Source organism: Choloepus didactylus, chromosome 2 (genome assembly GCF_015220235.1).
Source record: "Choloepus didactylus isolate mChoDid1 chromosome 2, mChoDid1.pri, whole genome shotgun sequence".
Lineage (NCBI taxonomy): Eukaryota > Metazoa > Chordata > Mammalia > Pilosa > Megalonychidae > Choloepus > Choloepus didactylus.
In genome coordinates this window covers 42,442,178-42,466,362 of record NC_051308.1, presented here as the reverse complement: position 1 = coordinate 42,466,362, position 24,185 = coordinate 42,442,178, and the positions used below count along the sequence as shown (strand labels likewise).

Sequence of the window (24,185 nt, the reverse complement as noted above, 5' to 3'; positions counted from 1 at the left end):
GACCTGTGGTCTAGATATCACTGCTTAAATAGTTTACAAGCTTTTAACCTTTGCTGTGAATTCTACTCTAAGTACAAAATACTTTATGTATTAAACACCTATAAGAGGTCACATTAAAATCTCAACAAATGCTGTCTTCATTTATAAATGAAGTCTGTCTAATCCCTATTCCAGATTGATGTTCACTTTCCTAACATCTCTTCAACCATAATTCTGCTAGAATAAAACATCTTAATAGATTAGTAGACTATTTGTTGAAATCTTTGTATTGGTATTAATCAGCTATACATTAGGTTTATCTGAAAATAATTTGGGTTCTAAAATATATGATGAAAACACTTCCTTTTTCATGTTGCAGGTAAGAAAAAGAGATGGTTATTTATTTCCTGACCCTTTTTTTCCCAAAACTTAGATTATTCTGTATTAAAAAGTAAATATTCACCATTTATACCCTTTTATGAATTAGACAGTTGACTTAATTTTTTAGAGGGCTTACAATGATGCATTAGTTATTTTTAATTATATATACTGCAAAGTTAAAGCACAACTCATCCTATTCAAAATTAATTGAAATATAAGGAGGTGTGGAATTTAGTTAGTCCTCTGGAACAACTAGCATATAGCCAGGAACAACTAGTAAATAATCGGGGACAACTGCTGGGGGACATCTGAGGCCAATTACACATTGCACACCAGCCAGGAATGGATGGAATGACTGAGATCTCAACATAAGAATTGTAGGTAAAGCTCCCCAAACTGCAGCACTGGCACCCCTCCCCCACCAGCATGGCAGGCTGAGCTGAAACACTCCCTGTGGGAAAAAGAAGCAGTCTACTAGGAGGAAGGGAAGGTAGCTCAACCAAGTTCCAACTGTGGTTTTATTTAATGAATCTGAACTATGGAATACAAGCTACAAGCACAGATAAACCTGGAGAAAGCAGGAAAGAAAACAGTAGGTTTCTCTTAGCAGAGAGGAGGTGGAGCTGATGGAAAAAAAAAATATGTAAATAAATAAAAACAGAGGCATTTGGAGTCAGCTGAGCTCAGAATACTGAAAAAGGGCTGTTGCCAAGAAAAGGGGCACACAGAACCAGGAACCAGTTTGGTTCTTGACTGGTAACTGGGGGGCTAGGGACTGGCTCTGAAAAGGGGATTGCTTTCTTTTTTTTTCCTTTTTTTCTCTCATTCTAAGTAGCTAATTAGAGAAAGCCTCAGACATTCTCAGTTGTCAGCTCTGACCCAGGCAAAGGTGGAGTTAAGATAGAGAGACAAAGAAAGAAGTCAAATGTAGGAGACAAATCCCTAAAAGGCTCATCTTCCCTAAGAAAAGGGGGAGGTGGGAACCAGCTCAAGTGGCTGCCCTCCCTCAAAGAACTCAGACCCTAGGGTCCAGGGGGAGAAAACAGAAACAGCTTAATCATGGCTTCTGACACTCTCAGCCCCTGACAGGGACAGCATCTACTGAGGATTAAAGGCAACATAACTCTTTATGATGGTGGGAATCTGTCACTGACAAGCGCCACGTGCTGGGCAGGATAGGAGAAGCACAGTATCTAGAGGCCTCACAAGAAAGTCTGACAACTTTCTGGGTCTCATCCTCAGGGAAACTTGAATACTGATTATACCCTCTTCCTCAGACCTGGGCCCGTCTGGTCTGGGAAAATCTGATTGGGGTAATCAAGGAAAGCAGATGCCTAGACAACAAAAAATTATGAATCACACTAGGAAAAATGAAGATATGGCCCAGTCAAAGGGATAAACTTATACTTCAAATGAGATACAGGAGTTGAAACAAACTAGTTACAGATGTTCAAGCAAATATGCTAAATCAATTCAAAAATCAAATCAACAAGTTGAGGAAGATATGACAAAAGAGATGAAGGATATAAAGAAGATATTTGGGGAATATAAGGAAGAATTTGAAAGTTGAAAAAACAATTGGCAGAACTTAAGGGAATGAAAGGCACAATAGAAGAGATGAGAAAACACAACGGAGGCTTACAACAAATTTGAAGAGGCAGAAGAAAGGATTCAGGAACTAGAGGACAGAAGATCTGAAATCTTACACAAAAAAGAACAGATAGGGAAAAGAATGGAAAAATATGAGCGAGATCTCAGGGAATGGAATGACAACAGGAAGCACATGAATATACATGTCATGGGTGTCCCAGAAGTAGAAGTGAAAAGGGACAGAAAGAATAATGGAGGAAATAATCACTGAAATTTTCCCATCTCTTATTAAAGGCATAAAACTGCAGATCCAAGAAGTGCAGCATACCCCAAACAGAATAGTTCTGAATAGACCTACTCCATGACACATAATAATCAGATTATCAATTGTCAAAACAGAGAGAATTCTGAAAGCAGCAAGAGAAAAGTGATCCATCACATACAAAGGAAGCTTGATAAGACTGTGCAATTTCCTCAGTAGAAATCATGGCGGTAAGAAGGCAGTGGCAGGATATATTTAAGATACTGAAAGAGAAAAACTGCCAACCAAGACTTCTACATCTGGCAAACAAAATGAGGGGTAGTTTAACATATTTTCAGACCAACAGACACTGAAAGAGTTTGTGAAAAAGAGACCTGCTCTATAAGAAATAGTAAAGGGAGCACTACAAGCGAATAGGAAAAGACAGGAGAGAGAGGTTTGAAGAAGAGAGTAGAACTGAAGACTATCAGTGAGAGTAAAAAGAGAGAGAGAGGGAAAATGAAATAAAATAAGATATGACACATAAGTTCCAAAAGTCAAAATGGTAGACAGTAGACATTATGTTGAATGAAATTAGCCAGAAACAAAAGGATGGGTGCTCTATAGCTTCACTAACAGGAACTAACATTGATGAGTGAAGATTGACAGTTAAAGTTGGGAACACAGGTTATCAGGAGCTAGAAAGAGGTTAGAAATTGGGCTTTTGATGCTGAAGGAGTGCATAAGGATAAACAAGATTGATTCTATAGATCCAGAAATGGATATCATAATACCGTGTGATGGTAGCACAATATTTTAAGTACTCTGAACAATGATGAGTGTGAGTATGGTTGAAACAGGAAGGCTAGGGACATGCATGACACCAGAAGGAAAGATAGAAGATAAAGACTGGTATTCTATAACTTAGTGAAACCTAGAGTGGTCAATGATAGTGAGGAAATGTACAAATATAAGAATGTTTTTAAAAGAGGGAGAAGAAATGAATGTCAGCATTGTAAGGTGTTGAAAATTGGATGTTACAAGGGAAAAATACAATCAATGCAAACTAGAGTCTATAGTTAATGGTAACATTGTAAGATGCTTCCGTTAATTGTAACTAAGGCAATATACCAAAGCTAAATGTCTATAAGAGGGGCCTATAAGGGAGTGATATGGGATTCTTGGTGATGGTATTGTTGTCTGATTTTTTCATTGTATTTTAATTTATTTTTATTTTTCTTCTATCTTTTATATTTTTTATTCTTCATTTTCCCCCTCCTTTTCCTCTTTCTTTGCAGAAGAAATGGAAATGTCCTTATATAGGTTGTGGAGTTGAATGCATAACTATTTGACTATACCGGGAATCACTGATTGTTTACTTAGAAAAGTTGTATGGTGTGTGAATGAAACTGTTTAAAAAATAAACAGAGAGATAAAAGTGCTGAAGAAAATGTGGAGAGAGGGATGTTCCTATTCACCATTGGTAGGGAAGTAGAATAGTGCAGCCCATCTGAAGGGAAGTGTGGTGGTTCCACAGCAAGCTAGCTATGGAATTGCCATATGGTCCTGCAACCCCATTGTTGGGTATATACTTGGAAGAACTGAGAACAGGGACACAGATGGACATTGCACACTGGTGTTTATGGTGGCAGTATTCATGATTGGCAATGGATGGTGTACATTGACTGATAAATGAAATGGTGAACTGTGGTGTATGCATTCAAGGGAATATTGAGTAGCAGCAAGAAGAAATGAAGTTGTGAGGTACGCAACTAGGTAATTGAAACTTGAAGATAGTATGTTAAGTGAAATAAGCCAGAATTGAAAAGATAAACATTGTAACAGCTCACTAATATGGACTAACTATAATGTGCTAACTCTGAGAATTGAATCAGAGAGCATAAGTTATCAGGGGAAGGCTTATGGTAAAGGTTCCTAGACTGTAAGCTCTTAAAGCTGTCACATGTATTCATGAGATGTAATGGCTGTTTCTAAATTCTGAGATGATGAGCTGTTTGTGTATAGCCTGGTCAACCCCTGGAACTTCGGGTAGCTGTGTGATACATGAGACTCAGAGCCCGAGTTCAGCGGCTGTGAATGTCAGCATTACCCCATACAGCAAATGTTATAGAAGCTGAAAAAGAGATCAGACTTTAATTAGAGACAAGAACAAAACAGACTTGGTTAGGACTAAGGTAAACCAGACTAAAGGGGAAAGGATGATATTGACTGTTTTAAAACTTTAATTTCTATATGAAACCAAAGGAATGGATGATTTTTTGGTGGAAAATCTATATTTTCTGAAGCATGCTGTATAATTTAACTTGTAAGGTCAGTTTATTCAAACACCATGATTACATGGAACTTTGAATAGGGAGTGAGATCTGATTGGTTTCTACCACTTAGTGTGAAGCCCCAATAAATCCCAGAGTAATTTAGGCAGAGAATAAAAATGTATTTGCAAAGCCCCCTTGAGAGACTGGGGGAAAATGTGGAAATATTAAGCTTCTCTACCTGAGGAATTGATGATATTCTCTCAAGCATTGGGGACTACCATTATAGTAGGCCAAGCCCTCAATCTTGGAGCTTGCCTTTATGAAGCTTGTTACTGCAAAGAAGAGACTAAGCCTACTTATAATTGTGCCTAAGAGTCATCTCCAGAGAACCTCTTTTATTGTTCAGATATGGCCTCTCTCTCTAAGCCAACTTGGCAGGTAAACCCACTGCCTTCCCCACTACATGGGACGTGATTCCCAGGGGGGTAAATCTCCCTGGCAACATGGGACATGACTCCTGGGATGAGCCTGGAACTGGCATGGTGGGATTGAGAAAAACTTCTTGACCAAAAAGGGGAAGAAAAGTGAAACAAAGTTTCAGTGCCTGAGAGATGTCAAACGGAGTCGAGAGCTCATTCTGGAGGTTATTGTGCATTTTACAGATGTCCCTTTTTAGTTATTAATGTATTAGAATAGCTAGAAGGAAATTCCTGAAACTGTTGAACTGCAATCCAGTATCCTTGATTCTTAAAGATGATTGTGTAATTATGTAGTTTATATGGTGTGACTTGGTGACTGTGAAAACATTGTGGCTCACACTCCCTTTATCCAGTATATGGACAGATAAGTAGTAAAAAGGGGAACAAAAAGTAAATGAATAATAGCTGGGGAAAAGGAGTATTGAGATGTTTTGGGTGTTCTTTCATACTTTTATTTTTATTTTTATTCTTATTTTCATTTTTATTTCTTGGAGTAATGAAAATGTTCAAAAATTTTTTGTGATGAAAGCACAACTGTATGATGATACTGTGAACAATTGGATGATTGTATCATATGTGAATATATCTCAAAAAAACTGCATTAAAACAAAAAACCCTCACACAAGTCAAGTTGCATGAGGTAACACAGTTAGAAAGGGCAAAGCTGAGATGTGAGTACTGGTCTGACTGACTGGAAAGCCCATTACTCACACTCTCTACCCAAAAGATCTTCATTATTTGGGTAACAAGATTTGAAGAAAACAGTTTCAACAAGAATTCCCTGTACTGGCTGTCCTTTTTATTTTGAGAAACTGTTTTAAAATTAAGAAACTTCTTTACTTACATCAAAATTTCTAATTATTTACCACTGTAAATTAATAGATTTAATATCTAACATTGTCTACATTACCTATATTTACAGGATATTTGAGCCTCACAAAAATTTGAGATGAGAGTTTATATACATTTGCATAATAGAAATGAAGATTCATAGAAGTTTAGTGACAGAGATATTAAGTGGCAGAGGTTGTAGTGGAATCGGATATTTTGATTCCAAAGCATGCATTATATTCACTATACTATACTACTTCAACTAATCCTGATTTTTAAAATCAAATGTCTTTAGAAATCACTTTAAGAATATCACCTAAATATTCTCTTTCAGGTTTTTGCCATTTTCTTCTTACCATAAAAATAAAAACTACCTTCCATTAATGCATTCATCAAGCAAGTATGGTCCTGATTCTTGTGGATATCAACGTTTCCGAGATGAAAATCCTAAGAAATGGATCAGTGGCAAGGTGAGTTAATGCAGCATTAAAAAATGATCTACCTTTTAAAAGGCTAAAAAATCACTGATTATTTCAAATATAAATATTCTCATTACAAGTAAGACCCTCATACTTACAAAATTATTTACATCTGTTTTATATAAAGTTGGTGCTACTGACCTATGTCAGTAGAAGATTTGTTTTAAATTATTGTTTCAGTGTTGTGTTGTTCTTATTTGTATGGTTCAACAACCCTGTTATCAATGGTATGGATCATTGGCAAAGCCAGCCAAGGTCAGGGCTCGAATCTGTGGTCAGACAATGGAGGTAGCTTACTCTCGTGCATGGAGATCAGTGCAACTCACATGCATGTAATATGAAAATATTTGTGTAACACGTGTGCCATGTATGTATGTAACATTTTATATGTTATGCTGTAGCCCATGTGTCCTTTATGTGCGTATATGTGAGACATATGTATAACATATATAATGCATGTAACACGACTCACATGTTGTATGTGTATCTGAATAGATATAACATACCTCTATGTGCATGCATATACATGCACATATTATATAACTACAGATTTATCTTTGTACTGTTCTTGTAGATTTAAAAAAATCTAGCGTCTAAAAAATATTTATAATCCATGTTATTTCCAAGAACATTCATAAGAGAGCATGATTTTCTAAAAATATTTAGTGTAACCACCATTATGCACTGTGATTTTCCCCAAAATTTAAATGCTCTGGTTCATTATAGTACGTTTTATATCTATAGCATTTTTCTTAATTTTTGTCTCAGATTAAAACTTTCAATCAGACTAAATAAACACAGTATGTACATGAATGCTCCTTGCCCATATAAAAGGTTCAATGAAGACTTCAGAATTATAAAGCATTAGTCACAAAATATAATATATGAAGGAATAAAGCAAATAAATATTTTTCATCTGATTCTAGAATAATATATCTTAGCTGTAGAAAAAAATTTCTAAATTGGGAAAAGATGAAGTCTTTCATTAAAAGAGGCAAAAAGGGAAAGCTCTTGCTTTATGTTTAACATGTTTTCTAACAATTAAGAAATTATAATTTATTTATAGAAAAATTTACACAGATGAAATGAATTCGTGAGTGATGTTCTGGAGTTCTCTGAGTTCAACCTAGTATCAGTCTTATTAATAGTATGTCATTGAGGGTTTACACTTACATACCCCCTCTTTCCACAAGGTATTTAAGGTACTTTACTAAAAAGCAAATACAAAAATATCATATTGTTGAAGTAAAATAAGGGGAAATGATCTAGAAAGAGAATAATGTATATGCCAGCAAAATAAAAGGAACCCATTACTGTAGTGGTAATTGAGTTAAGAATTTCAGCTTGTTAACAGCCAAATGGAAGAGGAAAGCACAAGTTACAGAGGTATCCTCATTTTCCAAGATGTTGAAACATGTCACACCCTCAAGAAAAACAGATTTTTCTTGATTTTTACAAACTCTAAGAAAAGTTCTTTTTTTTTTTTTAAAGGATATGGGACTGTCAAGGAGTGAGTCATGCTCTAAGGAGAAAGTTGTATATTTCAGAAAGTAGCTTTTTCTTTTGCAGCTTCTAAGTCATCTTTGAAAAAATAGCCTTCTAAAACACTAAATAAGAATCATGTGTTATAAGGAATATGTACAATAGGTAGTTTGATCTAGTTCATCTTTCAAACTGATTTACAAATATAAATGATGATGAAGGTTTCATTTCATAAAATTCCACAATCAGACTATTCTAGCATTGTTGTTATCTAATGATGTAGCCATTCAGGATATAGGCTAAATATGACTTTTAAAATACTCTTTAATTTCTTATTTTGAATGTACATAATGTGATCTGCATCTAATTATCCATTTGACATGAACATTTTTGCTTTTATGCCATCTTATCATTCTATTTAATTAAAGGAAAGTGTTCATTTCTTTTTTAAAAAATAAACTCCTTATCTTAGGACATTAAGCTACTCCAGAGTAAGAAATATCTGTGTGCAAAATATTTGTTTCCCATGATTAATCCCACTAATGAAAGGCTAGGGAGGGTGTGGAATGGGAAGATTTAGGCTGTATATATGTTTCCACAACTGAAAAAAAAAAAAAAAAGTCTAACTAGATGACAATTGAATGCTAAAGATGAACTTGGATGGGACTGGAGGATAGAGGACAGGTGGCTCAAAGGGACACAGTTGAGACGTAAGGAAAAGGAAATACAGAATGTAAGCTTTGTATCATTGTTGAATCTATTGTACTTCTTAGCTGCACTTAATGGGATTGCATAAAAGAATGTTCTTGTTCATGGGAAGTGTATACGTGAATTATAGTGTATGTTCAAGGATGTGTGCAGCTAACTCATATGTTCAGAAGACAAGGCAATAGATGATGGATGATAGGGAGGGAGGGAAAGAAATAGCGATGTGACAGCATGTTAAAGTTGGTGGCTTGAGCTATCGGGGGAGGGGGGTCAGGGTATGATGGAATTCTATGTATGGGGCCAGTATTGTTTTTGCAACTGTTCATATAACTTTGAATTTATTTCAAAATTAAAAAAAAAAAAAAAAAAGTCCCCAGCCAATGCCAGGTTGTCAGCCTCGTGAGACTCAGAGAGATCCTGGCTGAGTCTGCCCAGAATTCCGACCTGCAGAATTGTGAGATAATTAAAGGGTGTTACCTTACACTGAAAAAAAAAAAAAAATTTGTTTCCTAGAATAATACAGTACTTCCTTTTGGTTTTATACAACACACTCATCTTATTTATGCATTTTGACCTATTCCAAGAATATACATTCATCTAACTGAAGTATCATGGAAATGTAGAGTCTTTTGGATACTCACTAAAAATAACCTATTTTCATTTGGAAGAATCATTGTCTACTGTGTAAGACAAAGATTGTCAATTTACACACATTTAAGACATACAGGATGTAGCTGAATATACTAGATTGATTTCAAGAGCTCAGTTAAGTATGTTTGGCTGTTCTCTTCATCCTTTCCATCATATCTTATTATTGTCTAAGTGGAGAACTTACTTTCTCTTCCTTCATCTTTAAGCATGGAGGTTGAGTGGTTAAACTTTTAAAGTTTGGGTTAATACTTTGTAATTATATATTATTTATTATGCTGATCTCAATATTTAAAACAGAAGTGAACTTAAGGAAGGAGACTCTACCAGTCAGTCACTATTAATTTAATCTATTTTGGTAGGTCTAAAAAAAAATGGACAATAAAAAATTCAATATACTAAAAAAATTCTTTTGGTTGTCAAAACATTCACATATGTTCATATTTACCAAAGCAGAAATAATAGTCTAAGGCCTTAATCTGAAATGGAATGAGTTTAATGTGCATTTTAGACAACTGATTTTAATGGGACCATTTCAGGTTTTTCCTATTTGCCAAATGCAGGAGGAGTCTTTTTTAGGATGGTTATATTAATAGATCCTTTCTTCATATGCCTTATTACAGGTGAATTACAACAGTAGAGAAGTCCTTTTTCATTATTTTCATATGTATTTTGGTCCTAAACAGGATTTGATAAGCTACAAAGCATAAAAATATCCGGCACTCCAAAGAATTAATTTAGAGAACCTAAGCATATTGCACAGAACATAAAGTTGACCTTTACCGTCTACAGCTTTTGGAATGGAGTGGGATGTGGAACACATCATAGATTTAATGTGGCACATCGCTGTCTGCAGAAACTTGGGTAATACTGTGACTGCTTGCCCATTGCACCCTGTGATTGAATCTGCTGTCACCAGCATCCTGATAATAATGAACATTCAGCTTAACGACCGTGATTATGATTATCATAATTGATGTGCAAGTGCAATGTGTGGGGATCATTACGGCTGAACTGTACAGCAGAGAAACATTCCTCAGTTATGGATAATTTTACATTTATGCATTGATTGGGATAAAATATGCCTTTCTGTTTAAACAGACCAGCTTCATATAATTTTAAGAATCTTTCCACACATGTTGATTGATGATTATGCACTTACTGAAAAACAGCCCCTTGCAGTTGTTTGTTTTGAGGTGTTTCATTTCATTAGTAAATGTAAACAATTAAATAATTACATGTAATTGAGGGAAAATATTTTGCTTATGTGGATGGCCTTCAATAATCAAATATTCAGTTTAAATGTTTTTTTCTGTCTCTTTCACAACACACCAGGGGTGAAGTTCTTCAGTTTCCTCCCACTGAATACACATGAGTTAGTTTTCTTATAGTCAGTAGACTTTAGGAAAAGTATTGGTTGATATAAATTTTTGTTATAAAGCTTCAAATGTATTTGTATATGCTTGTATTTGATATACACCCATCTTTAATGCACTTAAGAACTTTGAGCAGAACAAAACACGACATTGTATTATTTATTTAAATAGCATTTAACCCAAAGAATAGATGTATAAAATTAAGATGTTTGAACTTACCTTAGTTTCAGTTTTTAATCACTGATTTGTTTCTGATGGATTGGTTACATTATTTGGTAATTTTCACTTACAGTTTTAAAAATGAGTTTGAAAAAGTTTCTGATTTGTTTTAACTTGTGAATAAGAATAATATGTGCAGTGATATAGCCAAGATTTTTAAAAAATTATGCCTGCCCACAGTAGTTGATAATTATTAACCTAACGGCTCAATTTGCATTTGACTCTAAAATATTTCATTTGAGTGATGAACAAACACAATGGAACAGATTCTTATAAGGAAGCATGGTAAACCATAAAAAAACTTTTATTTTGCAACTGCAATTAAGTTTGAGACTAAGAGATCTCTCAGCCAGATTAATAATAACTGTACAGCTCTAAAGAGACTGTGGTAAACATTTTCTTCTCAGGTCTGTAAGATTTACATTCCTCTGGGTAAGATGTTGCCCTAGATGTGCAGCTGAATACTGTGGTGGAGGACAGAATCTTTGTTTGACAGCGAGTGGTTTTATAGCTTGCCTATAAAATTTTCCTCCTGAATGTTTTTAGTCCCACTGTGATTCTTGAACTTTATGAAAAGTTCCCCTTAAAGTTTGTAAGTCTGTAATGGAGGTAGATAAATGTGGAAAACTAAGAGGATGTGCTTATTAAATGAGTAAAAGAAAAAGAATGCAATAAGAAGGGAGTGATAATCCAAGTCAAATGATGCTGTGAAGTCAAATAAGAGGACTGAAAATATCCCATAGATTTAGCAACATGAAGGTCATTGGTTAAGCAAGAGTTGCTTCAGTGATAATATGGGACCTAAACCAGAGTGAAGTGGATTGAGGATGAGTAAAAAAAAATAAAGGATATATTGTGGGTCGATAATAATTTGAATAAGGTTGGCAGTAGAAGTGCCAAGAGAAATAGGACTGTAGCTGAAGGGAAATACATAGCAAGGCATTCTTTTTATAAGATGGAAGAAGTTTAGCATGACTAAATTATGCTACATTGTGTGGATACCATCATTTAACCAATTTCCTGTGCTTTTTATATTAATTCAATTTTTAAATTACTCTTTCCAAGTGTTCAACATTTCAAAATGTTGAACATTTGGAAGCAATGTTGAGTTGAATATTCCTGCAACTCAATCTTTGCCCACAAATGTGTTAGAAAAAGTTCCTAGAAATGGGTATATAGGTTAAAGCAGTGGTTTTCAACCAGGGACTATTTTACAATGTTGGTAATATATAGAAGCATTTTTGGTTGTCACAACCAGGGAGCAGGGTGCTACTGGCATCTAATGGGCAGATGCTACTAAACTTCCTTCAATTCACAGGACAGCAAATAATTATCTGCCCAAAATGTCAATAGTGCTACTCTTGAGAAATCTCAGGTTAAAATGTATGCACATTTTAAAGGCTTTTGATCCATCTTCCAAATGTCTTATGGTGATTAAAATAGTTTTCATTTCCAACCAGAAATTTATGTGAATTTTCATTTACCTACATTCTCATCAACACTGAGTATTTTATTATCATTAGTTTTTATAGATGAAAATGGTGTCATTAAATACTTACATTACTTGGATAACAACTTAAGCTCTTTTGTATATTCTGTTTATATCTTTTGCTCAACTTTCTCTTCACAAATTTCTTTTTCTTATTATTTTTCCAGTTTTTGTATATATGAACACTCGGATTAGGTGCAGATCTTTTCTTATTTATCCTGCTTGGAATTCCTGTGTTCCCTAATCTGTGGTTTCTTTCACCAATTTGGAAAAATCCCTTCCAGCATTTATAGGACAGAAAGGCATCTTTGAACCTCTAATTTGCTGTATTGCTAAAACTGGTCTGGCACTTTGTCTATCACAAATGTAGTAAATATTTTTCCCAGTTAATGATTTGTCTATTAGATTTGTAGGATTTTAGAGGAGGGGGAATTCAGAAGTTTTAACTTCTTAGGTGCCAAGACCTATCAATGTTTTTCTTCATGACTTTTGCCTAGTATATTCTTGTAAAGTCCTTCTAATTACTGAATAATCACTTATGTTTCTTCTGCTACCTTTATGTTAGTAGAAATTAATCTGAAATTTATTCTTGTATAGTGATTCAACTTTGTATTTTTCAAATAGCTACTGAGTTTTCTTAGTACCATTTACTCTAACATTTCCCCCTGATTAGCAATTCCATTATTGTTATTATTCACTTATTTAATGTTTTGTTTACTTTGGGATTTTTATAGAATTTCTGTTATTATAGTTTGATTAACTCTGTCCTTTTATGCACAACACTCATAGTTTTATATATTAAAAATTATCTTCATTGCATGTCAAGCAGACACAAGATACCAGAATATTATTTATAAAAAGAATGATTCAGTGAACTCTCCACCTGGTTTAGAAAAAGAGCATCCCATTTTTTGAAGTCTTGTGTAGACCTCTTTATGATTCCATCCTTACTGTTCCTAACTAGAGGTATCCACTCTCTAGAGTTTTGTTTTTATAATTTGTTTTTCTCTATATTTTAATTGCATATGTTTATGTTCCTACACAATATCATGTTTGGCATGTTTTGGGCACTTTGTATAAATGTATTTATATAAATATATAAATCATGCATGTGTATTTTTTTTTTTTACAACTTGCTATGCAATATTTCCATTGTGTGTAACTGTATTTCATTCTTTTTCACTGGTGCAAAGTATTCCATACATTAATGTGCCAGAATTTACCCATTTTACTGAAGATGAATCTGTGTAATTTCTAGCCTTTTTACTTTGACAAACCATGCAGATATAAATATTAGCTTTGTTTCTCTGTGTGTCTCCTGGTGAACATAGGAAAGTGATACATTTTTTAGATTGTAGAATATGTATATATTTAAATTTATTCCATAGAAACAAATTTCTAGAGGGTTTTACAGATTTAGTGCCCACTAGCAGCAGCTAAGCATTTGTGGTATTCTTCATTCTTGCCAACATATGTTATTAGTAACTTTAAAGCTTTTTGCCAATCAGCTAGATGTAAAATTATAGTTTAAATTAACATTTTCTTGATTTTAACGAAGTTAAGCTTTCCTCTCCAGGAACATGTTATACCTTTCAGTAAAAACTGTAGTTTACTTCATGTAAGGTCTATACATTTGCTGTTAGATTTATTCCTAAGGATTTTATATTTTTGTGTGTGTCTGTTTCCCACTGAGCTCTGTTCTGTTTTTTCTTTTTTCTTTTTAATTTTTATTGGGATTGTTCAGATACCACACAATTATCCAAAGTGTACAATCAGTTGTCCCTGGTACCCTAATACAGCTGTGCATCCATCACCGCACTTAATTTTTGTTCAATTTTTAGAAACTTCTCATTAATTCAGACAAGAAATAAAGTGAAAGATGAAAAAAAAAGACAAAAGAAAAAAAAAAAAAGAAAAGGAAACTCGAGTCCTCCCCCATCCCTAACCAACCCCCCTCAATTGTTGACTCGTAGTATTGGTATAGAACATTTGTTACTGTTTATGAAAGAATGTTGAAATACTATTAACCATAGTATATAGTTTGCAATAGGTATATATTTCTTCCCTATATACCCCTCTATTATTAACTTCTAGTTGTATTGCCATACATTTATTCTGGTTCATGGAAGAGTTTTCTAATATTTGTACAGCTAATCATGGACATTGCCCACCATAGGATTCAGTTTTATACATTCCCATCTTTTGACCTCCAGCTTTCCTTCTGGTGACATATATGACTCTCAGCTTCCCCTTTCAACCTCATTCACGCACCATTTGGCACTGTTGTTTATTCTCACATCTTGCTACAGACACCTCTGTTCATTTCCAAACATTTAAGTTCATCCTAGTTGAACATTCTGCTCATACTAAGCAACTGCTCCCCATTCTTAAGCCTTGTCCTATATTTTGGTACCTTATATTTCATGTCTATGAATTTACATATTGTAATTAGTTCTTATCAGTGAGACCCTGCAATATTTGCCCTTATGTGTCTGGCTTATTTCACTCAGTATATTGCCCTTGAGATTTTGTCATCAACCCTTTTTCTTTTTTTAAGATGGTTTTGTTCACACACCATACATTCCATCCTAAATAAACAATCGATGGTTCTCTGTATGGTCACATATTTATGTGTTCACCACCTTCACCACTATCTATATAAAGGCATCTACATTTCTTCCACAAGGCAGGAGGGAGAGTCAAAGAAGGTAGAGAGGCAAAAGAAAGAGGAAAAAAAATGACAGCTAGGAAGTAGCAAAAGGAAAAGTAACCTTAAATCAAAGTAGAATAAAAAGTCAGACAACACCACGAATGTCAAGTGTCTAACATGCCTCCCCTATCCCCCCCTCTTATCTGTATTTACCTTGGTATATTGCCTTTGTTACATTAAAGGAAGCATAATACAATGATTCTGTTAGTTACAGTCTCTAGTTTACGTTGATTGCATCCCTCCCCCAATGCCTCCCCATTTTTAACACCTTGCAAGGTTGACATTTGCTTGGTCTCCCTCGTAAAAGAACATATTTGTACGTTTTATCACAATTGTTGAACACTCTAGATATCACTGAGTTACACAGTCCCATTCTTCATCTTTCCTCCTTTCTTCTGGTGTCTCACATGCTCCCAGCCTTCCTCTCTCAACCGTATTCATAGGCATCTTTGTTCAGTGTACTTAGATTGCTATGCTACCATCACCCAAAATTGTGTTCCAAACCACACACTCCTGTCTTATCACTCTATAGTGCTCCCTTTAGTATTTTGTGTAGGGAGGGTGTCTTGTTCACAAAGTCTCTCATTGTCTGTTTGTCAGAAAATATTTTGAGCTCTCCCTCATATTTGAAGGACAGCTTTGCTGGATATAGGGTTCTTGGTTGGCGGTTTTTCTCTTTCAGTATCTTAAATATATCACACCACTTCCTTCTTGCCTCCATGGTTTCTGCTGAGACATCCGCACATAGTGTTATTAAGCTTCCTTTATATGTGATGGATTGCTTTTCTCTTGCTGCTTTCAGGATTCTCTCTTTGTCTTTGACATTTGATAATCTGATTATTAAGTGTCTTGGCATAGGCCTATTCAGATCTATTCTGTTTGGGGTACGCTGTGCTTCTTGGATCTGTAATTTTATGTCTTTCATAAGAGATGGGAAATTTTCATTGATTATTTCCTCTATTATTGCCTCTGCCCCTTTTCCCTTCTCTTCTCCTTCTGGGACACCAATGATATGTACATTCCTATACTTTTGTTTCATCCTTAAATTCCCAGAGACATTGCTCATATTTTTTCATTCTTTTCTCCATCTGCTCCTTTGTGTGTAGGCTTTCAGGTGTTTTGTTCTCCAGTTCATGAGTGTTTTCTTCTGCCTCTTGAGGTCTGCTGTTGTATGTTTCCATTGTGTCTTTCATCTCTTGTGTTGTGCCTTTCATTTCCATAGATTCTACTAGTTGTTTTTTTGAACTTTCAATTTCTGCCTTATGCATGCCCAGTGTTTTCTTTACAGCCTCTATCTCTTTTGTGAAATATTCTCTAAACTTTTTGAATTGATTTAGCATTAGTTGTTTAAATTCCTGTATCTAAGTTGAAGTGTACGTTTGTTCCTTTACTGGGCCATGGGTTCGTTTTTCTTAGTGTAGGTTGTAGTTTTCTGTTGTCTAGGCATCTGACCTCCTAGGCCACCCCAATCAGGTTTTGCCAGACGAGAACAGGCTCAGGTCACAGAAGGAGGAAATATTCAGTATCTGGCTTCCCTGACGGTTTTTCTTAGAGGATTGATACACCTGTGCTTTTCTGCCTGGCAGATGCACCTGTCAGCCTGTCAACAGCTGGTGTAAGAGGGTGTGGCCTGTGGCTCTCCTCCCCCAGGCTTTGGGGTCTGGTTTCGGAAAGGCAGGCAGTAGAGCTGGGCCCCTCCCTTTCCTCTTGGGAAGCTATGCCCCTCCCAGAGAGGTCATCTGCATATCAGTAAGTTCTTTCTCTCTCTGACTCTGCTGATCAAAGTGTTTTGATTTTAAAATGGCTGAGGCTGTCTTTACTGCAAAGCTCTGTGGGCCAAAAACAGCTGTGGTTTTCTCCACAGAGACAGAAAGGGACAGAAAAGCTCCCAGGTTCACCCGTCAGCCAGAGATAGCACCCGATCCTCTGGCCTCCCCGTCCTGAGACAGATATGTCCCCCAACTCTCCCAAGGTCAGTTGTCACCAAAAGCCTCTGTCTGCTTGTTGAGGATTCACTGTCTGTATTGAGCAGTTAACATTAAAAACCCAGTTGGAGCTGGGCTGAGAGAGTGTTGCTCTGTAGCACTGCACGGCTTCCGTGAGGGAGGGGCTCTCGGCTCTTGGCTCTCAGCGCGGGTTCACAGTTTTACTTACAGATTTTATGCCGTGATCTCAGGCATTCTTCCCAATTCAGGTTGGTGGATGATTAGTGGACAGTCACGTTTGTCTCCCCGCAGTTATTCCAGGTTCTTTACTAGTTTTTTGGTCATTTATGAATTGTTCCGGGGGGGACTAACAGTTTTCCACTCCTCTCTGCTGCCATCTTAGCTCCTCCTCCTCTGTTCTCAAGAATTTTGTATTTTATTGCTATTTTGAAAACCTTTCTCATTCTATTTCCTAACTAGCTCTTTTGTTACATAATAATTTTTGTTTCTGTATATTTTTTGTTACTGTACAACTTTCTTAATAGGTCTAACTTGTTTATCAGTTGATACTCTTGGATTTTCCAGGTAGATAGTTATCCACAAATAATGATTATTTTGTGTCATCTGACATTTATATCCTATTTCAGAATTTTGGTTAATTCCATTGCTCAATACATCCAGAATGATTTTAAATAAAAATAGTAAGAATTGGAACTTCATGGATTTCTAAAATTCACTTTAAGGTTTAATTTTTATTGAACTCTAACTTCTAAATGTGAATTTTATTAATTAGAAAAAAAATGTGAATTTACCTTCTCAACCTAACACTCAATTTCAAGACTCTTATTCAAATCACTACATATGAAACTTGGGGCATTAAACCATAATAATTATGGATTGCATTCTGGAGTCAGATTCCCTTGGTTCAGATTTCTTCTTTGGCCTTTTAATAATTGCATTATCTTGAGAAAGCTTATTTAAACTCTCACTACCTCAGTTTCCTCATCTGTGAAAAGGGGAAAATATTTTACCTGTCTCTCAGTGTTGTGATGACTAAATTAAGGAATTTTATAAATCTCTTAGCAGGATATGTACCAACATTGTAAACAGCCATATATTTTAGCTCTTATTACATTTTTGACACTTTTGATTTCTTTTCCTAGTCTATTAGTATATTTTGATCATGTTTTAATGATATCCTAAGTTTCTTAGTGCTTTCTGTATCTATTACTTTGAAATTTATCCATATTAGCCCCTTTCATATTAATATTAGAACAAGAGCCATTTAGACAGTAATAATAAAATCATATCAATAAATCGACTGAGTCCTAGATGACTGAAAGACCAAATTTGACTTTTATTCATATAAATTCAGTTTATGTACTATAGAGTTCATATTTAATATTATAAAAATAAATATTAAAATTTAAATATCTCAAGCATCTCATTCTGTTAGTTCAAAAGTAAATTTGTAGAAGCTTGCTTAAGTCAGATTCTAATTTACAGATAGAATTTCTTATCTTTTTTTATCTTCCACTGGATTTTATATCAGAATATAAAAAGTATCTCTTGGAAAAATATTTTTTGTAAGTTCCCAAGTTGGTGATTAATACTTTTTAACTTTTACAAAGTTAAAGACAAAGGAAACCAGTAGAGACACAGACAAAAAAAAAAAAAAAAAAAAGACAACTCAAATAGTTCTCTTAATTTTGCATTAGCCTCTAAATTTATATCAATTTAAATAGAGTGCTCGAAGGAGCTCCCAGCATCCTGAACCCTGAACTGAACAGCTCCTCAACTCAAACAAAACAAGTCCACACATCTGTTGCACATATTCAGTTTCCTGCTTGAGATTTTGTTTGAAGAAAGGGTTTTATTATGAAAATTATTGCTGTGGATTTAATTCATTTTAATGCACTTAATTGAATATTTTCCAAATTCCTCCTAAATGCAATGTATTTTCTCCTAAAAGCATTCTTAACTGAATTATTTAACTAAACATTCACATTTATCCTCAGAAGATGCTGGAAGCCAACTTCTAGGCAGATTTTGAGAATGCTGCAGTTTGTAACTTTTGTCATATAAATAACAGATCAAAAATTGTGTCCTTAACTCAGCATTAACTTACAAGTTACTTTTTAGGTGGCTATTATAAGGTTTAACTATTAGAAAAAATTTAAAGCTTCCATCGTGTAAAAAGTTTAACAAATATGAATTATCAGATGACTAAAAAGTGGCAATGATAATCAGGGCAGCAGCTAAATTAAAGGATATTGATAAAATATTATAAAGGTATAAAATTAGTGAAAATATTCCACAGTGTTGATTGCAAAGATATAAATGTTGACCTTACTTTCTTATTAAATCTATTCTGACAGCTATTTGTAAAGTGTTTGCTCACAACTGGAATATTTAATAAAATCTAATTTCCCTCTTTTGTAATTCCTCAGTTGGAAAATGTGGTCCCTTGATGATGATCTAGGGCACTGAAAAATAAATGGATTCTAAGGAGAAAATTAGATGGTACTTATTACACTGTCTAACTAGCAATACATTGTCATTTGTCTATTGTATTATAAATGTCTTGCTTTCCCTACCTCCTTCATTTAATCATGTAACTTGCCTGTAAACAGTATTAGAGAAAAAAAAAATGTTGCATATTACTCTTTCAACTGTTTTCTTTGCTTAGCCCAGAGACAGCTCACACTTAATATGCCCAATATGGAACTCTTCATCATCTCCGTGACATCTGATCTCTTCCCACGTTTCTTCAATCCACATACTCACTTATGCCCAAAACTAAGGAATCATACTAGTTTTCTCCCTCTCCTTCCTTAGGAAAACCTTCCCTAATTACAGATCCCTCCTCTCCCAATGAAGTTATGCACAATTGTCTAGTATTTAAAAATTTAAACCCTGATATGAAAATTGCATCTTAGCCTCAAAATACATCTCCTTATGGTATATATGTGTGCATTTGTTTGATGTTCTTAATCTCTTTATTATATATCCCTTCTGAATGTTTCTGTTATACATCTTATTAATTACCATTAGATGACTGGTGGCATATCTGTCCACATTTCTCTGTAGGTAACCAATGTAATGCCATATATATCAGGATGACATTTATTAAGGCAACGATAAAGAACAAATAGCACTTACCATATACTTTTTTCCTTCACTTTTATGTCATATGTGTCCTGCTTTAAGAAAATTGCTTCCATTTTATCTGTCAACATATTCAGTAGATCTTATTCATATTGCTAAAGCTTATGAACCATTAAAAAAATTAAGGCATTTTCTTGGAAATTGAATTTTTAAAAAGAAATAAATGGAATTTGAAATGATACCTATTCCAACCTGAAGCTTTGCTTACCTTAGCTCTGTATGATTTTTGAGACACTGCATATTGTTTTGCTAATTGAATTCAGAAATCATGTCATTTTAGCTTTGGCATTAAAAATACATAAATAGTGTCCAAAGAATGGAAGCAATCTACTCTGCAAGTACTAATATACTTTTAGTTCTAATACAATAATTAAGGAAGTAAAAAATACCACATATCAAGTATATAAGTAATTTTAAAGTATTTCCATATTTATTCCTAGTGTTACCTAAAATTTAAAGTGCAGGAAAATTCTAAAATAATACAAGAAAACAGATGATAGAATTAGATATGTTGGCAATGTATATGCTTTTCTTTTTTTAACTCCAAAACATTTCCCATATTTTAACTTTCTAACTCTTCTATTACTGGTATATAATAGACTTAAATGCTGACAATAAAAAGGGATCTGAAGTTGCATGAAATTGTCAGATTGGGAGATTTTCAGGTATCCGATATAAGTATTTGGTAGTCTATGAAGAACATCATCTCAGCATGTAGCTCCTAGAGATATATAAAATTATGGTTTAGCAGCATTAAAATAATCAGTGATGGCTTTGAGGATTGACTTTTGATGACATGCTAACATAAAAATAAAGTTCACTTTCAAAAAAGCTTCTTTCTACTGTAGGTTACAATGTAGCTTATAACACTCCCTTAGTAAAATTTACTATTCCAAAGCAAAGAAATATTTGAAATTTGAAATTTTTTTCAATTGTTGCCTCTCTTTCCAATATGTATTTTAATTTTTTATAAATAAGTAATCATTTTCACCATTAAAATATATCGTGACCTCATGGGGATGGCAGTGTACCTGCTTTCTTTTTAAAGTTATAGTAAAAAACATAGTTTACCTTCAAAACCATGAACTAAGTACATCTGCTACATATACTCAAGGTGCATCTTTCTTGTCCTTTTGTCCTTTTTTTATATAGCTATTAACCACGTGCAGACAGGTGCCATGGGGTGGGGAGGAAGGGAGAAGTAGCTAAAGAATCTTCTCTGACGTTTTGAAACATATGAAAGTGATACTCTGTGCTGTCAGTATTTCCTTATGAGTGTATAATTAACAGGAATGATGCAAGACAAAGAAAATTTCTGTTACAAGTGCATGGTACATGATTATGGACTTGGGTTTTTGTGCTCAAGGCTTGCCAACCTATAGACATGTACTAGATCATTAATGTAAGTCAAGTCTCTACCTTTCCTCCACTTACTGCCATCCTAAACCAGGTGGTATTATTTTCCTTTGTAGAAAAATACTTTTATCTAACTTATTTCTTGTACTTATTTTACATGGCAAGTTCTATCTAAAATATAGAATGGCAAGATAGGTTTTCAGTTTAATTCAGTAGACTGCTTTTTTCTTCAGAAATATTGTTAAAAATTCAAGTTAATAATTTGACACCTTTTTTTGACATCTGACCCTAGAAAACGTGATTGCAACTATGTACCTTCTCTCCAGAGAAAAGCTGCAAATATACAAATATGCACAAAATTTGCATATTCAATTTTATTTTATTAGACATTTCTGTCACAATAAAACAACAAGGTTTTTTTTCCACAGTTATGACTCTCAATTGTTTATAAAATTGTGGATATGAATTCATCTTTGTGACTAAAAAATGAAATTTTATAAAAGTAAATTTCAGTGAAAATACTGCTGTTGGTTCACTTGAATAAAATGTTGAAATGCCTTTTAATATGGCAGTGCGCTTATCATCTTTGACATTTATTTGATTGTAATTTTCCTGTTCTAATGACAACAAATGCTAAATTAATAATTCACCCAGGTATATAATTTCATATGGGATCAGACTTCCAATAACTTGCTTTGTCAGGAGAACAGAGGTTAGAATAAAGGAATATAAAATTTTTCAGGAACTCTCTAGGTTGAGGTCATATGAATTCATTTTCTTTGTCCTTAAGCCATTGAAGTTATGTGTTATGGAGTACATATTGTTGATGTAGGCTATGACTGCAGGTAGTTAAGAATCTATGTATCATTTTAGGGACATCTGAGCAGAAGCGAACATCAACAGAGATCAGCAATGTCTCCAGGTGTACATAAATTTCTGTCCACACATAAATTATCAAACTGTCATTTTCTACTTCAGCCTGCTGAAGCACTTCCTCCAGAATTATGCCAATTAGGGAGTTGGCATAATTATCTTCCACTAGGCTTTATTTACCAGAGTAAGAATTTGTTCAAAAGAATTCATGGTTTTTTGGGGGCATGCATAGTGTGGCTATAGGGCATTGGGTAGTTGTAATAATAAAAAAGTCATCCTAGTAATCCAATCCATGAATGAACGCCTTCTTATTATGTTGCTCTTACTGTTCTCTCAAGTATTTTGAAACTACTACTTAAAGTTGAAAATATTTTTCCAAGACTTTTCATATTTAAGACTTCTCTTTTTCATATTCTCCTCATATTTACTCACAAAAATTTCCTGAAAAGACTCTGGGTCTGAAGTGGACTGTTCTTAAAAGAATGTGCATCTTTGGCAGTAATTCATGCTGATGTGCAAAGCAGTGGTCATGGTGGCATTTGGAAGTCTCTTCTACCAAACGGCAAAACCAGTTGTGATTTCAAAGTGTACAGGTACTGTCTTGAGGCAGATAGTTTTAAGACTTTCTTTCCAATTGAAGTTATGCTCAGCAAAAAAAAAAAGAAAAATAATAATAATTTTCATCATCCTATATAGTTTCCAAAAGAGGCTTACAAAATTGAAGTTTTTCTGGTAGGCACATACCAGACCAAATCCATGGGTTGTCGGCTCTTAGATACACCTTGGAGCAGGCTGTAGGAAAATGGTGCCTCTATTATTTACTCCATGATGTGCTACAAAATATCAACTCTTTGGGAGAGAAGATGTATTACATTTATTTTATTCTTCTGATCAAGTCACAAATCAACTACATCATTTATTTTCAGCCCACATGGTTTCTCTCTAATGGTATACGTCACTGTTTTTTTATTTAGCATTGTGAGATGTTTCAAGGCAAAAATCTGAAGGGGAAAATAACAGTTTTGGTTAATATCCAGCCTTCCAAATCAAGCTATTTTGCAGGGTAGAGAGCCACACTCTCTGAGGTATTTTCCTTGGGGACAGAAGTGCTCCTTCAGCTATTTTTACTTCATGTTTTTACTTCATGTTTAACTCAAGAAGTTGTTTATTTTCTTTGCTATTTTAAAATTTAAGTCTCAAGATTCTCTTTCTATGTAAGAATATTAAGAAGGATGATTCAATAACAACTTTGAATATTATTTATGAGCTACAAGAGTAATATCAACTTTAAAAATTAAATCAAGAGTAAGTAGTAGAGATGTAGCATAAGATGCTTATGAAAGCAAAACCTTCCCCATACTGCAATACCCAAACCAAAACAACCTATGTAATATTTTTTGCATGGCAAATGGTTTCGCAGACTCTATTGAGATTAGTTTCTATATGTCTGCTGTATGGCTGTTTACAGCTACTAAATTGGGGGTATTTTGGATCTGAGCATATTTCCTGAGATTTTAGGAAGAAGCAATTTGATGAGAAGATCAAAAACAACAATATGGCTAAATTAACCACAGAATTACTAGATAATTAACTCTGATCAATATGCCCAACTAATTATGTATGCATTATAAGCATGAGTGATGTTAAAAATATTTGCTAACTATGCTGCACAGGCACTAAACAATTAGAATAATCCTGGGGCTCCCTGCTGGGCTGGATAGTAACATTAACTGCAGGATTGTGAGAGAAATTGATGTTGGTGGGAGGGGTCTTGTTTGGTTAGCAGCTATTTACTAACAGAGAAGAGAGTAATGAAAACCTTCCCATGTGTTAATAATGAGATGACCATACTGAAGCCTGCTGGTTGGATCTCAGCTCTGATTACAGCTATGGGTCTTGTTTGAATCATACGTGACTGCTCTAGTGGTTGGGACTGTCTTTCTGGCTCTGTGTGTGGCTGTGCTCTGTCTCAGTG

The 24,185-nt window shown here is 34.4% G+C and overlaps 1 protein-coding gene across 10 annotated transcripts in view; it reads left to right on the top strand.

Moving 5' to 3' along the window:
• The window catches only part of SPATA17 (spermatogenesis associated 17), a 332,947-nt gene that overhangs the window by 192,222 nt on the left and 116,540 nt on the right, over positions 1-24,185 (top strand). For 6 of the 10 annotated variants that reach the window (XR_005214904.1, XM_037823700.1, XM_037823698.1 and 3 more), the window contains exon 9: positions 6,112-6,247. The exons of the other annotated variants lie outside the window; for them this stretch is intronic. Coding sequence is in view for 5 of the 6 variants with exons in the window: in XM_037823700.1 (XP_037679628.1) it covers positions 6,112-6,247 (136 nt within the window). In the remaining variant the exon portion in view is untranslated. The remainder of the gene's footprint in view (positions 1-6,111; positions 6,248-24,185) is intronic. 10 annotated transcript variants of the gene reach the window in all.